The sequence below is a fragment of the Oncorhynchus nerka genome, linkage group LG2, assembly GCF_034236695.1.
Source record: "Oncorhynchus nerka isolate Pitt River linkage group LG2, Oner_Uvic_2.0, whole genome shotgun sequence".
In the NCBI taxonomy this organism is placed as follows: Eukaryota; Metazoa; Chordata; class Actinopteri; order Salmoniformes; family Salmonidae; genus Oncorhynchus; species Oncorhynchus nerka.
The window spans coordinates 51,274,059-51,292,741 of NC_088397.1; the positions used below are offsets into that span (position 1 = coordinate 51,274,059).

Sequence of the window (18,683 nt, forward strand, 5' to 3'; positions counted from 1 at the left end):
CTGCCCTCATTTTACTGACTGGTGTCTGTGTTTGTGTTGCAAGGGGGATGTTGTTCGGCTGTTCCATGCAGAGCAGGAGAAGTTCCTGACATGTGACGACTTCAAGAAGAAGGAGTACGTCTTTCTCAGGACTACAGGACGCCAGTCCGCCACCTCCGCCACTAGCAGCAAGGCATTGTGGGAAGTGGAGGTGAGCTTAGGACAATGAGATATTAGATACATGGTGAAATTCATGGTACATAATCACATATGACACTGATATTTAAGGATATGGTTTTTACGATAACTTTGCATTGCCATGACATTCTTTAGGTTGTTCCAAAGCTAGTTTCCCTGAATAAGTCCTGGGGCCTAATTTATAAATTTTGTGGTGAAACTATTCTAAAATGCTACTTAGAAACAGAATTTAGAATGTCCGTTTGCAAAGAAAGTGTGATTTATCAAACCATCATACCGGGCATCATACGCACACCTGTAGGAGATCTCCAATGATATTAATCAATATTGTTCTCAGCCTCAGTGCTCGTGCACAACCTTGTCTATTTGCATTGCGAAACACCCCTAATTAACCATATATGGTCAAAATCATCCCTTTAAAGCTTGTGGGAAATATACAACGCCGTACCATGATATGCAACCAAAAAAAGCTAAGAAGCATAAAACTTTTCCGAGACCTGAAATAAAGGTGTTGGTGTTAGTTGTGGCTTGACCAGTACACATTTGAACAAACAGAGAGGCCCATTAGGATAATTCAAGTTGCTTTAGCAATGGCAAATATACTTAAAATGAGTAGGCAACACTCACCAATAAGCCATCCATCCTCAACAGCTCTCTCCTATAGGCGTAGAGGCCAACATTGCTGTTGTGCAGAATGAATGAGCCGCGCGTTGCACCGGGCCACCTTGCCACCACATTCAGCAGCGTCTTTTGTGCGTCACATAACCTATCACCTGCACATTAATTGAGTTGAAGCCTTTTCCATAGTTGAACTCGTTATGGGATGGGGCTTTTATTGCTCCGTTGGTATCTAGGAACCCATTAATTGAGTTGAAGCCTTTTCCATAGTTGAACTCGTTTTGGGATGGGGCTTTTATTGCTCCGTTGGTATCTGGGAACCCATTCATTGAGTTGAAGCCTTTTCCATAGTTGAACTCGTTTTGGGATGGGGCTTTTATTGCTCCGTTGGTATCTGGGAACCCATTAATTGCAAAGAAACCCCTCTTGACCGCAAACTGTTGTGCGATGGTGTGTGCCTGTGGCCAAAAAAAACGATATCTGATATGCCAATCTGTACTTTCTGTAAATAGGTCCCACCTGTCACAAAAAAATGTGCTCTCTGTGAAATGCAACCTGTGTCAAACAGAGCAAGATCAGTTATCACGCATTCAATTTCCCATTAACTTCAACAATGGTTTCACTTTCACACGTGCCTTTTCATTTAATAATTACTGTACTTTATATTGATTATTATCATAACAAAATGCACTGATGTGGTCAAATTACACTACATGACCAAGAGTATGTGGTCACCTGCTTGTTGAATATCTCATTCCAAAATCATGGGCATATTTGGAGTTGGTCCCCCCTTTGCTGCTATAACAGCCTCCACTCTTCTGAGAAGGCTTTCCTCTACATGTTGGAACATTGCTGCGGGGACATGCTTACATTTAGGCACGAGCAATAGTGAGGTCGGGCACTGATGTTGGGCGATGAGGCCTGGCTCGCAGTTGGCACTCCAATTCATCCCAAAGGTGTTCGATGGGGTTGAGGTCAGGGCTCTGTGCAGACCAGTCAAGTCCTTCCACACCGATCTTGACAAACCATTTGTATATGGACCTCGCTTTGTGCACAGGGGCATTGCCATGCTGAAACTTGAAAGGGCCTTCCCCAAACTGTTGCCACAAAGTTGGAAGCACTGAATCGTCTAGAATTTCATTGTATACTGTAGCGTTAAGATTTCCCTTCACTGGAACTTAGGGGCCTAGCCCGAACCATGAAAAACAGCCCCAGACCAATATTCCTCCTCCACCAAACTTTACAGTTGGCACTATGCATTTGGGCTGGTAGTGTTCCCCTGGCATCCACCAAACCCAGAATAATCCGTTGGACTGCCAGATTCATCACTCCAGAGAACGTGTTTCCACTGCTGCAGAGTCCAATGGCGGTGAGCTTTACACCACTCCAGCCGACGCTTGGCATTAAGCTTGTGTGCGGCTGCTCGGCCATGGAAACTAATTTCATGAAGCTCCCGACAAACAGTTATTATGCTGATGTGGCTTCCGGAGACAGTTTTGAAATCGGTAGTGAGTTGCAACCGAGGACAGATCATTTTTACGACCTTCAGCACCCGGCGGTCCCGTTCTGTGAGCTTGCGTGGCATTCCACTTTGCGGCTGAGCCGTTGTTGCTCCTAGACGTTTCCACAATAACATCACTTAAGTTGTCTGTGGCAGCTCTAACGAGGCAGAACTTTGACGAACTGACTTGATGGAAAGGTGACATCCTATGACGGTGCCACGTTGAAAGTCACTGAGCTCTACAATAAGGCCTTTCTAATGCCAATGTTTGTCTATGGAGATTGCATGGCTGTGAGCTCAATTTTATACAGTTATCAGCAACGGTTGTGGCTGAAATAACCAAATCCACTAATTTGAGGGGGTGTCCACATGCTTTGTATATGTATGTATATGATATAGCCTGTTAAGATACTATGTTGCATGAATTCACAATGGAAATACAATGAAATCGAATAATTATTGAATTCACACATTTCCAACGTATATTTTCCCCATTCTCTAGGTTACTCTTGACAAGCAGTTCCCTCATTCCCCCACTTGGCACTGTGCATACACATGGTCATGGCTGTGTGTACATTTACATACACTCTCAAGCAAGCGTTCCCATTTTTAAATCTCACACTTTGCGTGGAAATGTTCCCATGCCTGGTTTAAGCACATGTTTTTTTTGCCTACACATGATTGATAAATGAGGCCCCTGGGATGGAGAGAACCAGGTGAAACCATGTGGGTCGTCCTGCATCTTATAAGATGTTTTTACTCCTACGTTATCAGTCCAGACAGCTGTTTCTCATGCTGTCAGGTTTTGCATTCTTTTATCAGGTGGTCCACCATGACCCTTGTCGGGGCGGAGCTGGCTACTGGAACAGCCTGTTCCGGTTCAAACACCTTGCAACAGGATCATACCTGGCTGCTGAGGTGAGTCCTCTCACACCCGACTGTAGTCATATTACATGATAGTCTACCAACCAACCACTTGCATGGCTCAATTGATTAATACCTGGGATTATAATGTGTACCATCAGCTTGCAGTGCTTCAGCATGCGATCTGAAAGTCTTAACAACGGGGCTTGATTAAGTTGGACCTGATCTACTTTCTATTCACTTATAAGAGGACTATGTATTGCGTCTTGCTTCCTCACATGTTGGAGTTAAGTATCCCATTCTGGTTCCTGATATCTTTTCAGGTGAACCCCGACTATAAGGAAGAATGTCCTGAGCCCAGATCCTCAGTAAGTCAACCAGAGACTACTCTATGTCTGTGTTTCATGTCTGAGCTGTGTTTGCTCTGACTTGCCCTATCTACCGCTGATCTACACTTTCAACTCTGTGTTGGATCTTGTTTTTCTTTCCAGGTGGTGGATTCTGTTCCCTTTAACTTCCAGGTACTGTGTCTGTCCTGGTGTGTTTCATCCTCTGAAATACTTCATTGATGAATTGAGAGATTCTTTAACCATGATTTAATAGCGAATTCACCCTCTTGAAGAGAACTCAAACTAAATCGTGGTCTGACTTCCTTCATTCGGGTCTCTCCATACAAGCCACTGTTTTTGTGTAGTGTGTTTTGAGCAGTTCTTAGGAAAACCATTTTCTATCATCACATTTTGAAGATTTTTCTGCATATTCTGAAAGGAGAGCGTCCACTTGTAATAGGTTTACAAATTCAATGGCATTGGCAGTTGTAGTAGATCTCCACTGGATGTCATCATACCATATTCTCTGTGTATGGTACTGGAGCTCAGCCATAGATGGCAGTAGAACACCGTCTATTACTCTGTGTGGAGTGTGGCTATGGAGGGAATATGCCAATGAAATATGATATTTTGGGGTAGAATCCAGGGTCTGTCTGTCTTTCCATAGTTTGATTCAGTTTCCTTCTTATTGAATTGCATTCATAAAAACTCACTTATTATATAAGCCCTTAGCCTAGATTAGTGGTTCCCAAACTGGGGGAGGGGGCTCCTTCCATCATTGGGGAACATCCCGCAAATGTTTTTATTTATAGATTTATATATCATATACATCTAAATGCATTCTGAATTGAATTAGCCTTTAGATCAGTCAACTTGACAGGATGCGTCAACAACACATTAGCTCTTCTAAAATTGGAAAAGGTCTCTGAGTTGGCGTAACTCCCATCTCAACGTAACTTCTTACTCAGTCCTCATCTGAGTGGTACTGATGAGTACTCAAGGAGAGATGTGTTGGTTGGTGTATTTGTCTTGGGGGATGGAGGAAAAGAGGGAGTTAGGTTAGTCAATTATCCCAATATCAGAATAATGATTAACTTGCCTTACTATACTGCAAAGCTGGAAATTAGAACATCTCTGACTGCAGTAACCCGAACAGTGTTGCAATGCTTTAACTTCTTAATGTGATCCATTGATATAAGTAATATTTGCCATGCATAAGTCTTAACTAGAAACAGATTAGAGGAAACATATCTTCATTCCTCATTTGTGTTACACACAGTCACAGTAATATTGAAATGATGAACTGGACTGCTGTGTTGGGACTTCAATATGAACTAACAGTGTCCTCTTTATACTGTACCTCCAGTTGGACTCGGACCATGAGGCCCTGAGAGCGCGTTTGCGAACCCCCCAGGAAAGGGTCATGTACCAACTGGTGTCTGTTCCTGATGGCATGGACATCTCCTCCATCTTTGAGCTGGACCCTACCACCCTGAGAGGTGGGGACTCCCTAGTGCCCAGGTACACAGTCAAATATCACACCCCTCCACCTGATATTTAATTTATTTGTACCTTTATTTAACTAGGCAAGTCAGTTAAGAACAAATTCTTACTTTCAATGATGGCCTAAGAACAGTGGGTTAACTGCCTTTTTCAGAACATCAGATTTTTACCTTGTCAGCTCGGGGATTTGATCTTACAACCTTTTGGTTACTAGTCCAACTCTCTAACGACTAGGCTACTTGCCGCTGTGATCTGTCTTTCATCACATCTTCAAACAACCTGGTCTAAATAGCACAGGTGACGCATGATGCAAATCTGTCTGGTCCCTCTTTGTCCCCACGTTATCCCCACGTGAACCTGTACCGTCAGGTTATTAGGGAGTGGTCCAGGGTTACTCGGGGTCAAGGGGAAGTAGTGGGCAGGAATCTATTTCCTCCTGTAGGGGCCATGTTACAGGCTGTTGCTGATAGTCACGTGTTGACTGGATGGGGCACCCACCCATGACGCATCTTCATAGAGATGGAGAAGGGACCTCAGGGGTGTCTAATCATGCAGCCTAGTTAGTCTGAGAAACCAAGGAGCAGCGTTTACAATTTCAGAGTGGACCACTTCAGGGCTATTGTGGGATAGCTAAAGAAATGTTCAGTTGTTTGTTCTTTGATGTGAATAGAAGGTTTGCAGGACAGCATAGCTCAGTGGTGCACATGATTCAATTTTAGAACTTTTGTTTTCAAAGTGATCCTTAGTTCTAAGATGTCTCACCATCTCCCACAAGAATGTGCTGTTGTGTTTTCTCAAAATCAGTCAGAACTCTGACCTTGCTGAGGTGATACCGGACATTGGCCATTCATTCCACTTTCTGTGTGTGCGTGTTTGTAGGAGGGAGTCCAGTTTGTTTTCTACTATCTAATAATAGTCAGGAAAGTCCCGGTATGGTTTGAAGCAGGAAACCATGGTGATGAGGCAGACTGCAGCACTGCAGGCTTGTTCAGGAGAACCAGAAGATGTTGCAACATGTCTTGATCTAGCCACCTCCCGGTCCCCTAACTAAACACAGAAGCCAGATGTTGAATAACCATCCATCTGCCCCCACACAGAAAACACACCGTCATATTTCTCATGAAGTAAACTGCTCTTTCAGACGGCTACTTCCAAATACATGGGAATGATCAGGTTCTGTCCATATATTACCGCAAATATGGACATCAGACAATGTGATATTAAGGTGTGCTCGATCCAATGTATTTATAAAGCCATTTTTACATCAGCACATGTCACAAAGTGCTATATAGAAACCCAGCCTCGAACCACATGTTTTCTCAACATAAAGTGTCTTAATAGGACATTGGGCCACCACGAGCCAGAACAGCTTCAATGCACCTTGACATAGATTCTACAAGTGTCTGAAACTCTATTGACTGACACACACACACACACACACACACACACACACACACACACACACACTAGTGTGAGTAAAATGACTAGCTCTCTCATGTGCGCAACAGGGCGTAGATTTCTGACATACCATATGTCTATATTTACCTTTGCTGTGTTCCTTCTTCTTCACCCTTATTGACTGTATCATGTGCAATGGCGGTGTTTGCTAAAATAACAATAGTGTGGTTGTTTCTGTCACCAGCATCACATCAGATAAGGCCAGCGCCTCTCAATGTTGTGTCAAAGACTGTATTGTGTAACGTTGTCAGGTGCGTGCTTGCCTTCTGGCTACTATTGGCTGCACCCTCCCTCTCGGCTCCTCCTCCCTCCCCTCCCTTCCTACCTGAAATAACCCATGTTCTTCAGGACACGAGTAGGCAGGCTGGGCTTTAGGTATGAGTCACTAGAGTGAGCATGGTGGATGGTCTACACAAAGGTAAGCCTGTTAGCCTAATGGGTCATTACGCAACCAGGCCAAGAATACAGCCAGTGTCTGGTGTACTGTCTGTGCCTACGGCCAGAGAAGGTGGACACCAGAGTAAGTGAGCGAGGAGCGGCGAGTGCTCAATTTGACTGGAGCACGGAGCGAGATTCCCAAAGGCTGGAGTGTCGGCCTTCTTGCCCCTGCTCCAATTTCGCTCCAATAGCGCTCTAGTAGCGCTAATTTCACGAGCTCAGGGCATGCCCGGCCCAATATGCATTTGTAGTCTACTTGTGTGCCGCTATATTTTATCTATACAATATGCCATAATTGATTTTGGCCCAATAGGCCTGTCATATTCCAACTTTCAAGGAGCTTTCCATTTTGATTGGGTTATTTTGCCTAAAAAACCTTTAGGCCTGGCCTTCTTTAGACTAGTTGAGTATCTGGAGCAACAGCATTTGTGCGTTCGATTACAAGCTCAAAATGGCCAGGAACAAAGACCTTTCTTCCGAAACTCGTCAGTCTATTTCTATTTTTGTTCTGAGAATTGAAGGCTATTCCATGCGAGAAATTGCCAAGAAACTGAAGATCTGGTACAATGCTGTGTACTACTCCCTTCACAGAACAGCGCAAACTGGCTCTACCAGAATAGAAAGAGGAGTGGGAGGCCCCGGTGCACAACTGAGCAAGAGGACAAGTTCATTAGAGTGTCTAGTTTGAGAAACAGAAGCCTCACAAATCAAATCAAATCAAATCAAATTTATTTATATAGCCCTTCGTACATCAGCTGATATCTCAAAGTGCTGTACAGAAACCCAGCCTAAAACCCCAAACAGCAAACAATGCAGGTGTAAAAGCACAAGTCCTCAACTGGCAGCTTCATTAAATAGTACCCGCAAAACACCAGCCTCAACATAAACAGTGAAGAGGAGACTCCGGGATGCTTGCCTTCTAGGCAGAGTTCCTCTGTCCAGTGTCTGTGTTCTTTTCCCCATCTTAATATTTCATTTTTATTGGCCAGTTTGAGATATGGCTTTTTCTTTGCAACCCTGCCTAGGAGACGGGTGTTTTGCGGGTACTAATTAATGAAGCTGCCAGTTGAGGACTTGTAAGCCAGTCAGTAGTTTATTGACAAGTTTTTCCAACACCTTTGATAAACAGGGCAAAATCTTTAAAAAATTCATAGTTTTGATGTCTTCACTATTATTCTTCGATGTAGAAAATAGTAAAAATAAAGAAAAGCTTTGAATGAGTTATAAATCTTTTGACCGGTAGTGTATGTATAGTATATCAGCCTGGTAAGAGTGGTCAAAAAGGTGTTTAGCATCTCCAGTGGCTCTGCAAGCGTGGATATTTTCTGCTGTTGGTCTGCTCTCCCTGCACCGTCAGAATGAGCCTCAAGCCACAGACTTTGGACGAACTGCTGTTTCTAAAAATGAATTCAAAGGCACTGTAGACTGAGTCTAATAAGGCATTTCATTTAATTTGTATTTAATTCTAAGTAAGTCACAGGGCTATATGTGCAATTTATAGACTAAAATGAGTTAACACAATGAAATGTTGTTTAAATGCTGAGCGCCTAATGACCCTGACTCCTACCAGACTAGTGGGTCGTACTCGCAAATACTTCACAATGTATTTCTTTGTAGGCTATAGCCTTGAGATAATTGAAATAATATAGCCTAAATAATTCATTTCTTTTTTAGGCTCCCTGTCTGCCTCCTGACCTATTTAGAGTGTTTATATGCAGTTTAATATGACATGTAGCCTATCTGAAATTTTGAGCGCCTCTTATGTTCACCTTTTTCATGTTTATTAAAATACTTTTTATTCAATTCTTATGGTTTGGTTTCAGTAATTCAAAACCAATTGGTAGGTCCAGTTAGCCACAAAAATAGATGGGTGTTGGTTAAATTGTGTTTACAATGTAAACATTGTAAATAAGAATTTGTTCTTAACTGACTTGCCTTGTTAAAGAAAAAGAAAAAATATAGAGATGGGATATGCCTCTGTACTCCAAATGTTACCTTTATCCAAACCGATACATTGAGAAGATTGAAATACTGCTATTTTTCCCCCAGAAAACTGCCCTTTTTGTCCTCATGCTAGGTAGCAGTAGCTACAAATCAAATCAAATTTTATTTGTCACATACACATGGTTAGCAGATGTTAATGCGAGTGTAGCGAAATGCTTGTGCTTCTAGTTCCGACAATGCAGTAATAACCAACAAGTAATCTAACTAACAATTCCAAAACTACTGTCTTATACACAGTGTAAGGGGATAAAGAATATGTACATAAAGATATATGAATGAGTGATGGTACAGAGCAGCATGGGCAAGATACAGTAGATGGTATCGAGTACAGTATATACATATGAGATGAGTATGTAAACAAAGTGGCATAGTTAAAGTGGCTAGTGATACATGTATTACATAAGGATGCAGTAGATGATATAGAGTACAGTATATATGTATACATATGAGATGAATAATGTAGGGTATGTAAACATTATATTAGGTAGCATTGTTTAAAGTGGCTAGTGATATATTTTACATAATTTCCCATCAATTCCCATTATTAAAGTGACTGGAGTTGAGTCAGTGTGTTGGCAGCAGCCACTCAATGTTAGTGATGGCTGTTTAACAGTCTGATGGCCTTGAGATAGAAGCTGTTTTTCAGTCTCTCGGTCCCAGCTTTGATGCACCTGTACTGACCTCGCCTTCTGGATGATAGCGGGGTGAACAGGCAGTGGCTCGGGTGGTTGTTGTCCTTGATGATCTTTATGGCCTTCCTGTAACATCGGGTGGTGTAGGTGTCCTGGAGGGCAGGTAGTTTGCCCCCGGTGATGCGTTGTGCAGACCTCACTACCCTCTGGAGAGCCTTATGGTTGTGGGCGGAGCAGTTGCCGTACCAGGCGGTGATACAGCCCGCCAGGATGCTCTCGATTGTGCATCTGTAGAAGTTTGTGAGTGCTTTTGGTGACAAGCCGAATTTCTTCAGCCTCCTGCTGTCTGTGTGAGTGGACCAATTCAGTTTGTCTGTGATGTGTATGCCGAGGAACTTAAAACTTACTACCCTCTCCACTACTGTTCCATCGATGTGGATAGGGGGGTGTTCCCTCTGCTGTTTCCTGAAGTCCACAATCATCTACAGCAGCCATTATGAATGGCACATCGCGTTGAACAACAAAGAAGCTGATTTGCTGACACTGCTGTTTTGGCACACAAAACATCAAAGTATTTGTATTTTGGAACTAGATTTTCATACATCTTGTTTGAGGATGTTACAGAAAGTCATCACACCCACTAGTGGTGAGAGCCCACTCTAAACGTTATTACCATTATCAATAACTAAGTTGGTTTTAGGTGGTTTGAACAACCAATTGATATACAGGACCAGTCAAACACACCTACTCATTCAATGGTTTTTCTTTATTTTTTATTATTTTCTACATTGTAGAATAATAGTGACGACATCAAAGCTATGAAATAACACATGGAATCATGTAGGAACCAAAAAAGGGTTAAACAAATCAAAATAAATGTTATATTTGAGATTCATCAAAGTAGCCACCCTTTGCCTTGATGATAGATTTGCACACTGTTGTCTTTCTCTCAACCAGCTTCACCTGGAATGCTTTTTCAACAGCCTTGGAGGAGTTTCCACATATGATGAGCACTTGTTAGCTGCTTTTCCTTCAATCTGTGGTCCAACTCATCCCAAACCATCTCAATTGGGTTGAGGTCGGGTGATTCTGGAGGCCAGGTCATCTGATGCAGCACTCCATCACTCTCCTCCTCCTTGGTCAAATAGCCCTTACACAGTCTGGAGGTGTGTTGGGTCATTGTCCTGTTGAAAAACAAATGATAGTCCCACGAAGCGCAAACCAGATGGGATGGCGTATCGCTGCAGAATGCTGTGGTAGCCATGCTTGTTAGTGCGCCTTGAATTCTAAATAATCACGGACAGTGTCACCAGCAAAGCACCCCCACACCATCACACCTCCTCCTCCATGTTTCACGGTGGGAACCACACATGCAGAGATCAACCGTTCATCTTCTCTGCGTCTCACAAAGACACAGCGGTTGGAAACAAAAATCTCAAATTTGGACTCATCAGACCAAAGGACAGATTTCCACCACTCTAATGTCAATTGCTCGTGTTTCTTGGCCCAATCAAGTCTCTTATTTTTATTGGTGTCCTTTCGTATTGGTTTCTTTGCAGCAAATCAACCATGAAAGCCAGATTCACACAGTCCCCTCTGAACAGTTGATGTTGAGATGTGTCTGTTACTTGAACTCTGTGAAGCATTTTTTTAAATGCAATTTCTGAGGTCAGTAACTCTAATGAACTTATCCTCTGCAGCAGAGGTAACTCTGGGTCTTCCTTTCCTGTGGTGGTCCTCATGAGAGACAGTTTCATCATAGCACTTGATGCACTTACAAAGTTCTTGAAATATTCTGTCTTCAAGTAAAGTAATGAAGTAAGTCCATAATATGGACTTGGTCTTATACCAAATAGGGCTATCTTCTGTATACCAATTCTACCTTGTCACAACACAACTGATTGGCTCAAACGCGTTAAGAAGGAAAACAATCCACTAATTAAGTATTAACAAGGCACACCTGTTAATTGAAATGCATTCCAGGGGACTACCTCATGAAGCTGGTTGAGAGAATGCCAAGAGTGTACAAAGCTGTCATCAAGGCAAAAGGTGGCTACTTTGAAGAATCTCCTGTCCTGACTCAGCCATCTATATCCATGCAGATTCACCATGCACGGTTGTCTACAGTTGAGCTCTTGCATCAAGAGCAGATTCTGAGAAATTGAGTGACGTACGTTATTGAGCGTCCCATTCTGTCCTCACAGGGCTTGGTTTAATAAGACAGCATTTTCTCCCCATCCAAGTTGAAAGAGCATTACAGACGGTTGGTATTCCCTAGTAATCCCAAATACTTCTGCAAACAATATAAATGTTTAAACAAAGTTCACTTTTCAAGGCTACTGTAAGGTTGACACCGGAAAAAATAATCACCTGAAGAATTACTATCCACAAACATAATTTTGCATATAAAGGCCTCTTAGTAGAATTATCATAGAGAGGTTGACTAGTTTAGTGGACTGTTGTTTTTTGTGTTGGTGCGGTCCTCTGAGTTGCTCTGTCCTGTTCCCTCAGGAACTCTTTTGTGAGGCTCAGGCACCTCTGCACCAACACATGGGTCCACAGCACCAACAACCCCATTGACAAGGAGGAGGAGAAGCCTGTCATGTTACGGGTAAGTGGCTGGGAAGGATACTATTGTGTGAGCTTTGATCGGACTTGTAAAATCTATTTATTCAAAGTATGTTTTACACGTCGTTCTTTTAGATTGGCACATCAGCGGTTAAAGAAGACAAAGAGGCCTTTGCCATAGTGCCTGTCCCCCCAGCGGAAGTCAGAGACTTAGACTTGGCCAACGATGCCAGTAAAGTGTTGGCATCCATTGCTGGGAAACTGGAGAAGGGCACTATAACACAGAATGAGAGGAGGTAAAGTGTGTGTTTGAAACAGATGTTGTACATTTTAGAAATTGCTGTTGGCCTTTTAACATTTGGTAGAAGTATTATTTTTCATGTTGAGATGTGTCATCATTTTAAGGTCCACTGGGTATTCCATAGTTTTTCTCTTTTAGCTATTGTCTGTGGCTCCTGGCTGTAGGAGTGGGTGTTATTTGGGTTCCTGGTGGAACCATTCATTCCTCCCTGGCCCTGTCTCCCTGGTCTCCAGGTTTGTCACTAAGCTTCTGGAGGACCTGGTCTTCTTCGTGTGTGACATCCCCAACACTGGCCAGGACGTGCTGGAGATCATGGTCAACAAGCCCAACAGAGAGAGACAGAAACTCATGAGGGAGCAGAACATCCTCAAACAGGTACAGCTCATTGTACTCCGTGGTAGTATCATCTACTTTGGGCTTGGGGTACTTATGACAACGAGTCAATGTTAAGTTGACCTCTCTACATTGTCAATTTGAGTTAAATGACATATGGAATCCATATCCCTCTTTAGATTTTCAAACTTCTCCAAGCCCCGTTCACGGACAGTGGGGATGGTCCTATGCTGCGATTGGAAGAGCTTGGTGACCAGCGCCACGCCCCCTTCAGGCACATCTGCAGGCTCTGTTACCGGGTATTACGACACTCCCAACAAGACTACAGGAAGAACCAGGTCGGTGGGCAGAACTGGTTGATTGCATCAATCAACTCAGACACACAGCAGAAATGTGCTAGCTAAAAGGCTAAATATACTTAACCTGTTAGTTGTGCATTAGAATGGTCCTGACCCTCACTGACTCCCCCTCTACAGGAGTACATAGCCAAGCAGTTCCGCTTCATGCAGAAGCAGATAGGCTACGACGTTCTGGCTGAGGACACGATAACTGCCCTGCTCCACAACAACCGCAAGCTTCTGGAAAAACACATCACGGCCGCAGAGATCGACACCTTTGTCACCCTGGTCAGGAAGAACCGGGAGCCCAGGTGAGACTAAGAGGACGGGGTGATAGGATGGGGGCATGCCATGGGCCTGATTCAGAAGGTTGTCTGTGGGGGGAAGTTTGTTTGTACAGCACCAGCCAGGGAATGTAGTAGATGTAGATGTATTCAAATGTATGCATGAGGGTATCAGAGGATGGGATTGTTTTGGACCCTGGCACTGGAGGTAATTGCTGTCATTAGTGCTGTCGAGCTCCAGTCTTGTGCTGCTGGCGACATGAGAACCATGCTGATCCAAGGGTCTGGATAAAGGGGGCTTTTATTGGGGTCTGATGGAGCTGGGAGGGGGACTGGAGTCTTCTGTTTCCAGCAGCACAGGGCTGTAGCAGGTCATAGAGCCTGAATAAGCCTACTCTGGGAGCCTGTACTGTGGATACTGGCTAGTGCACTGTTGTAGACCCCGTAGTTTTCAAGTTTTAATGTCACATGCCTTTCAAAACCCAACAATGCAAGGATCAATAGCAATGTATTATTAGAAAAAAAACACAAGAATATCAAGACTACCACCGTCGTGTTATCAGTCAACTTGATAATTGTGTTGGAATCATGCGTGGCTACACTTTCGTGGGTGAACAGGGAGTACAGGAGGGGACTAAGCACACACCCCTGTGGGGCCCCTGTGTTAAGGGTCAGCGTGGCGGAGGAGAACCCTTACCACCTGGGGTCGGCCCGTCAGGAAGTCCAGGTTCCAGTTGCAGAGGGAGGTGTTCAGACCCAGAGTCCTAAGCTTGGTGACCAGCTTGGAGGGAACAATAGTGTGTAGTCAATGAACAGCAATCTCACATAGTTATTCCTCTTATCTAGGTGGATGAGGGCGGTGTGGAAAAATTGAGATTGCGTCATCTATGGATCTGTTGGGGTGGTATGCAAATTGGAGTGGGTCTAGGGTGGCTGAGATGAAGTTAATGTGTGCCATAACCAGCCTCTCAAAGCACTTCATGATTACAGAAGTGAGTGCTACAGGGCATTAGTCATTGTGGCATGAAGCCTTAGAATTCTTAGGAACAGGAAGGATTGTGGTCATTTTGAAACGTGGGAATTACAGACTGGGGCAAGAAGAAGTTGAAAATAACCGTGAATATGCTTACCAGCTGTTCTGCGCATGCCCCTAGAGCGCAACCTGGAGTACCATCAGCAGCCCTGCGGGTGTTAACCTGATTAAAGACCCTTCTCACGTTGGCCTCAGAGAGTGAGATCACCGAATTCTCACACCCGGCTCAATGTTGTTGTCAAAGCGTGCATTGAGTTTGTCTGCTAGAGAGGCATCGTTGGGCAGGGTTGGGTCTTCCTTTGTTATCAGTAATGGAATGTAGCCCCTGCCACATGAGGCGGGCTTCTGTGTATTATGATTCGACCTTATTCCCATATTGTCCTTTTGCTCGTTTGTTGACTCTGCGGAGGTCATAGCGGGTCTACTTCTTCTTGTCTTCGGCCAAGGTTGTCTACGGTAGCTCTGTGTGCGGTAGCCCTGTTCTTCAGTTTAGCACCACCACTCACCAACGTGAGTGTTAATCCAATGCCTCCTCCTAGGCAGCTGGACCTGTATGTTGACCATCTCCTTCTCTTTGACCTTCATCTCCAGGTTTCTGGACTACCTGTCTGATCTGTGTGTGTCCATGAACAAGTCCATCCCAGTGACTCAGGAGCTCATCTGTAACGCCGTGCTGGACCCATCCAACGCAGACATCCTCATCGAGACTAAGTAAACCCCACTAAAAACATGAGCGTGGGTGTGTGCGTGCTTGAACATTATACTGATCCTTTCTAATTAGATTGGCTCCAATATAGTGTTATTAGTAATGCTATTGATTATGGAAACAAAGACCGACGTGTGTTTCAGTATTCATTGTTTTCTGCAGTTACTTTGCACTATGTTGACTGTCTGTTTTATTTGCCGCTGACCAGGCTAGTTCTGTCGCGCTTTGAGATTGAGGCTGTAACAATGGGGGAGAATCCCATAGAGACGGAGGAGGACGAGGAGGAGGTGTGGCTCTTCTGGAGGGACAACTGCAAGGAGATCAGGAGCAAGAGTGTCAGAGAGTTGGCCCAGGACGCCAAGGAGGGCCAGAAGGAGGACCAGGAGGTGGTCAGCTACTACAGGTCGGGGTTTAGCGCCTTACAGGGTTCAGAAGGATTTGAGGTTGGATTATGGGTGCAATGACATGTTTGAATGTACAGTATCTAAAAGCATATGGGACAGTTTGATTGTCTATGTACATAGCCTGCTTTCAGACTAATACCCCGACCAGATGTTAAAGTATGCTCCTCTCCCCCTGCAGGTACCAGCTGAATCTGTTTGCGCGGATGTGTCTGGACCGTCAGTACCTGGCCATCAATAAGATCTCTGGCCAGCTAGACGTGGACCTGATCCTGCGCTGCATGTCTGACGAGGACCTGCCCTATGACCTTAGGGCATCCTTCTGCCGCATGATGCTGCACATGCACGTGGACCGCGACCCCCAGGAACAGGTCACGCCAGTCAAGTACGCACGCCTCTGGTCCGAGATCCCCTCCAAGATCGCCATTGACAAGTGAGTGGGGTTTATGAACGTGTTATTAGGGTCCTATCAGCGATATTCTGCATTACCTGAGCTCCTCTATAGGCTACCTCTGAGCCTTTACACAAGAATGTTCTCTCACTTTCTAAGCTACGACAATGATGGGACCACCAGAGATGAGATCAAGGAAAGGTTCTGCCTGACCATGGAGTTTGTGGAGAACTACCTGATGTCTGTGGTGTCTCAGAACATCCCTTTCGACGACAGAGAGAAAAACAAGCTCACCTTCGAGGTAGTTTTCTCTGGAAACATCACAAAGTGTTAACCAGAGAGAATGTATAATATGAGGAATTATCTCACTTCCATTTTCACTTTTCTCTGTTAAAAGGTAGTGAACCTGGCAAGGAACCTCATTTACTTTGGCTTCTATAACTTCAGTGACCTGCTGCGACTGACTAAGATCTTATTGAACATCTTGGATTGTGTTCATGTCAGCACCATTTACCCCATTACCAAGCTGGAGAAGGGAGAGGAAAAACAAGGTGAACACCTGACTTCTTTTGTCTGTCAATTGGTATTGGCTGTTACTGATGTAGTGTAATTGAGGTGCACTCTCTCGCTCTCAATACCCTTCCCTTATATGAGGAATCATGTGGGAGTTAATTAGGTTTGGTTAATGTGTTGTGTGTGAGTAAGCACCCCAGTTCAACTCTGAGGAGTGTGTGTTTTTGTGTGTATGTGTGTCCCCACAGGCAGTAATGTGATGAAGTCTATCCATGGGGTGGGGGAGCTAATGACCCAGGTGGTCCTTCGAGGGGGGGGCTTCCTCCCCATCACCCCCACCCACCAGCCGGAGGAGGGTGTGGTCAAGACCCAAACAGAGCCGGAGAGGGAGGACATCATGGTGATGGACACCAAACTCAAGATCATCGAGATCCTGCAGGTAACGTCATCTGGTCTTTTATATAGATTTTCTGATGTTGTTTCCAAATATATTGGCTTTGATTTCCCATAGTATCATATACAAATGTGTACAAAATCTAGATGAAGGACCTATTACTCTCCGTATGATTATTCTTAGTGGTGAGCTCCAAAGCCTGGTGTTTTAACTAACTGATGTGCTCTGTTCCTGCCCACCAGTTCATTCTGAATGTGCGGCTGGACTACAGGATCTCCTGCCTGCTCTGCATCTTCAAGCGAGAGTTTGATGAGAGTAACCCTCAGGGTGATAATACATCGTCTAGTGCTAGTCAAGATGGAAATAATATGACAGGTCAGCATACTGAGAACCATAGCCTTGCCTTTTCTTTCTTACTGCTTTTACCCTCAAGCTACAGACACTACAGACGTAACAGATGCCACATGTCCTTACACCCTTAGTATTTGTATTACATTTTTATATTCAGATATTTTTCAAGTTAATTTGTGGAGTCGATGGTTTCAAAAGTGAAGTATAGCCTTCAAACGGGTTTCACAAGAATGTAAATGCTTCATTTGTTTTGTTAGGGGCTCTAGATTTTGAGAACATAGAAGAGCAGGCAGAGGCAATCTTTGGAGGAAGGTAAACCCTCTCATTTTAAAGCAATGCAGTGTCAGTCTCCGTAAAAGGACTGTTTTTAAGACTGGGATACTCAGTCCTCAGTGTCTGAGCCTGGTGTGTTGCTCTGCAGTGAGGAGAACACCCCTCTGGACCTGGATGACCATGGAGGGAGGACCTTCCTGAGGGTGCTACTGCACCTCACCATGCATGACTATCCTCCCCTGGTGTCTGGGGCCCTCCAGCTGCTCTTCAGACACTTCAGCCAGAGACAGGAAGTCCTCATGGCTTTCAAACAGGTAGGCCTCCGACCAAACCCACAGATGCCACAGCCACAATAACTCACAGGTCCACTGTATCAGTTTTCCACACACTCATCAAGAATCGTATCTTTAGTTAGAAAGGCATCATATGAATGAGCATTAAAGTCATTTAATTACAAGGCAATTAAAGGCCTAGCTTGCTGTGGAGATTAAACTTAAGTCTAAACTGAGTTATAGCGCTTCCTCTTCCCTTAGGTCCAGCTCTTGGTGACCAGTCAAGATGTGGACAACTACAAACAGATCAAGTCCGACTTGGACCAGCTGCGCTCCATCGTGGAGAAGTCGGAGCTGTGGGTGTACAAGAGGCAGGGGGACGATGACGGAGGGGACGGACCCTCAGAGTCCGACCATAAAAAGAAGGTATTTGGTCAAAACTTCCCAACGATTATTGTACATCTCAATGATTTGTTTTTGGAATGCTTCACATGAATATGAACAAGCTCTCATTCTAACTCTGTCCATGTGCAGGGGGATTCAGGCGGCTCTGACAAAAAGAAGGAGGAAAGCAACAGCAGTTACAACTACAGGGTTATGAAGGAGGTACCATCTTCTTCATTTTCTCTCATCTCTGAGTTGGTGGTGTAAGGAGTCATTGCCTTCACTCTTTTAAGATGTTGTCAGTCATTAGAGATGTATAAGGCAGATAGTCTCTGAGCCCCTTCTCTCTTCCCCTGTGTTCAGATCCTGCTGCGGCTCAGTAAGCTGTGTGTCCAGGAGGGAGCATCGGGGAAGAAGAGTAAGAAGCAGCAACAGAGACTATTGAGGAACATGGGGGCCCACAGTGTGGTGCTGGAGCTACTGCAGATCCCCTATGAGAAGGTACTGGAGAATATGATGAGCCAGACCTATACTCTCAACACATCCTGACCAAAAAGGCATGAAGAAAACACTAGAGCATTTATGCCATAGAGTTGTACAGTACATAAGCTTGGTCA

At 44.3% G+C, this 18,683-nt stretch overlaps 1 protein-coding gene across 3 annotated transcripts in view; it reads left to right on the plus strand.

Annotated features, from left to right (window-relative positions):
* LOC115137202 (inositol 1,4,5-trisphosphate receptor type 1-like) overlaps nucleotides 1-18,683 on the plus strand; it is a 156,219-nt gene that overhangs the window by 46,550 nt on the left and 90,986 nt on the right. For all 3 annotated transcript variants that reach the window (XM_065027815.1, XM_029673420.2, XM_065027808.1), the window contains 21 exons: nucleotides 44-190; nucleotides 3,119-3,214; nucleotides 3,484-3,528; nucleotides 4,856-5,010; nucleotides 12,036-12,135; nucleotides 12,228-12,388; nucleotides 12,627-12,768; nucleotides 12,906-13,064; nucleotides 13,203-13,375; nucleotides 14,973-15,092; nucleotides 15,296-15,490; nucleotides 15,670-15,921; nucleotides 16,039-16,180; nucleotides 16,277-16,430; nucleotides 16,641-16,831; nucleotides 17,029-17,161; nucleotides 17,395-17,449; nucleotides 17,559-17,724; nucleotides 17,944-18,108; nucleotides 18,217-18,288; nucleotides 18,430-18,567. In XM_065027815.1, coding sequence (XP_064883887.1) covers nucleotides 44-190; nucleotides 3,119-3,214; nucleotides 3,484-3,528; nucleotides 4,856-5,010; nucleotides 12,036-12,135; nucleotides 12,228-12,388; nucleotides 12,627-12,768; nucleotides 12,906-13,064; nucleotides 13,203-13,375; nucleotides 14,973-15,092; nucleotides 15,296-15,490; nucleotides 15,670-15,921; nucleotides 16,039-16,180; nucleotides 16,277-16,430; nucleotides 16,641-16,831; nucleotides 17,029-17,161; nucleotides 17,395-17,449; nucleotides 17,559-17,724; nucleotides 17,944-18,108; nucleotides 18,217-18,288; nucleotides 18,430-18,567 — 2,961 coding nt within the window. The remainder of the gene's footprint in view (nucleotides 1-43; nucleotides 191-3,118; nucleotides 3,215-3,483; nucleotides 3,529-4,855; nucleotides 5,011-12,035; nucleotides 12,136-12,227; nucleotides 12,389-12,626; nucleotides 12,769-12,905; nucleotides 13,065-13,202; nucleotides 13,376-14,972; nucleotides 15,093-15,295; nucleotides 15,491-15,669; nucleotides 15,922-16,038; nucleotides 16,181-16,276; nucleotides 16,431-16,640; nucleotides 16,832-17,028; nucleotides 17,162-17,394; nucleotides 17,450-17,558; nucleotides 17,725-17,943; nucleotides 18,109-18,216; nucleotides 18,289-18,429; nucleotides 18,568-18,683) is intronic.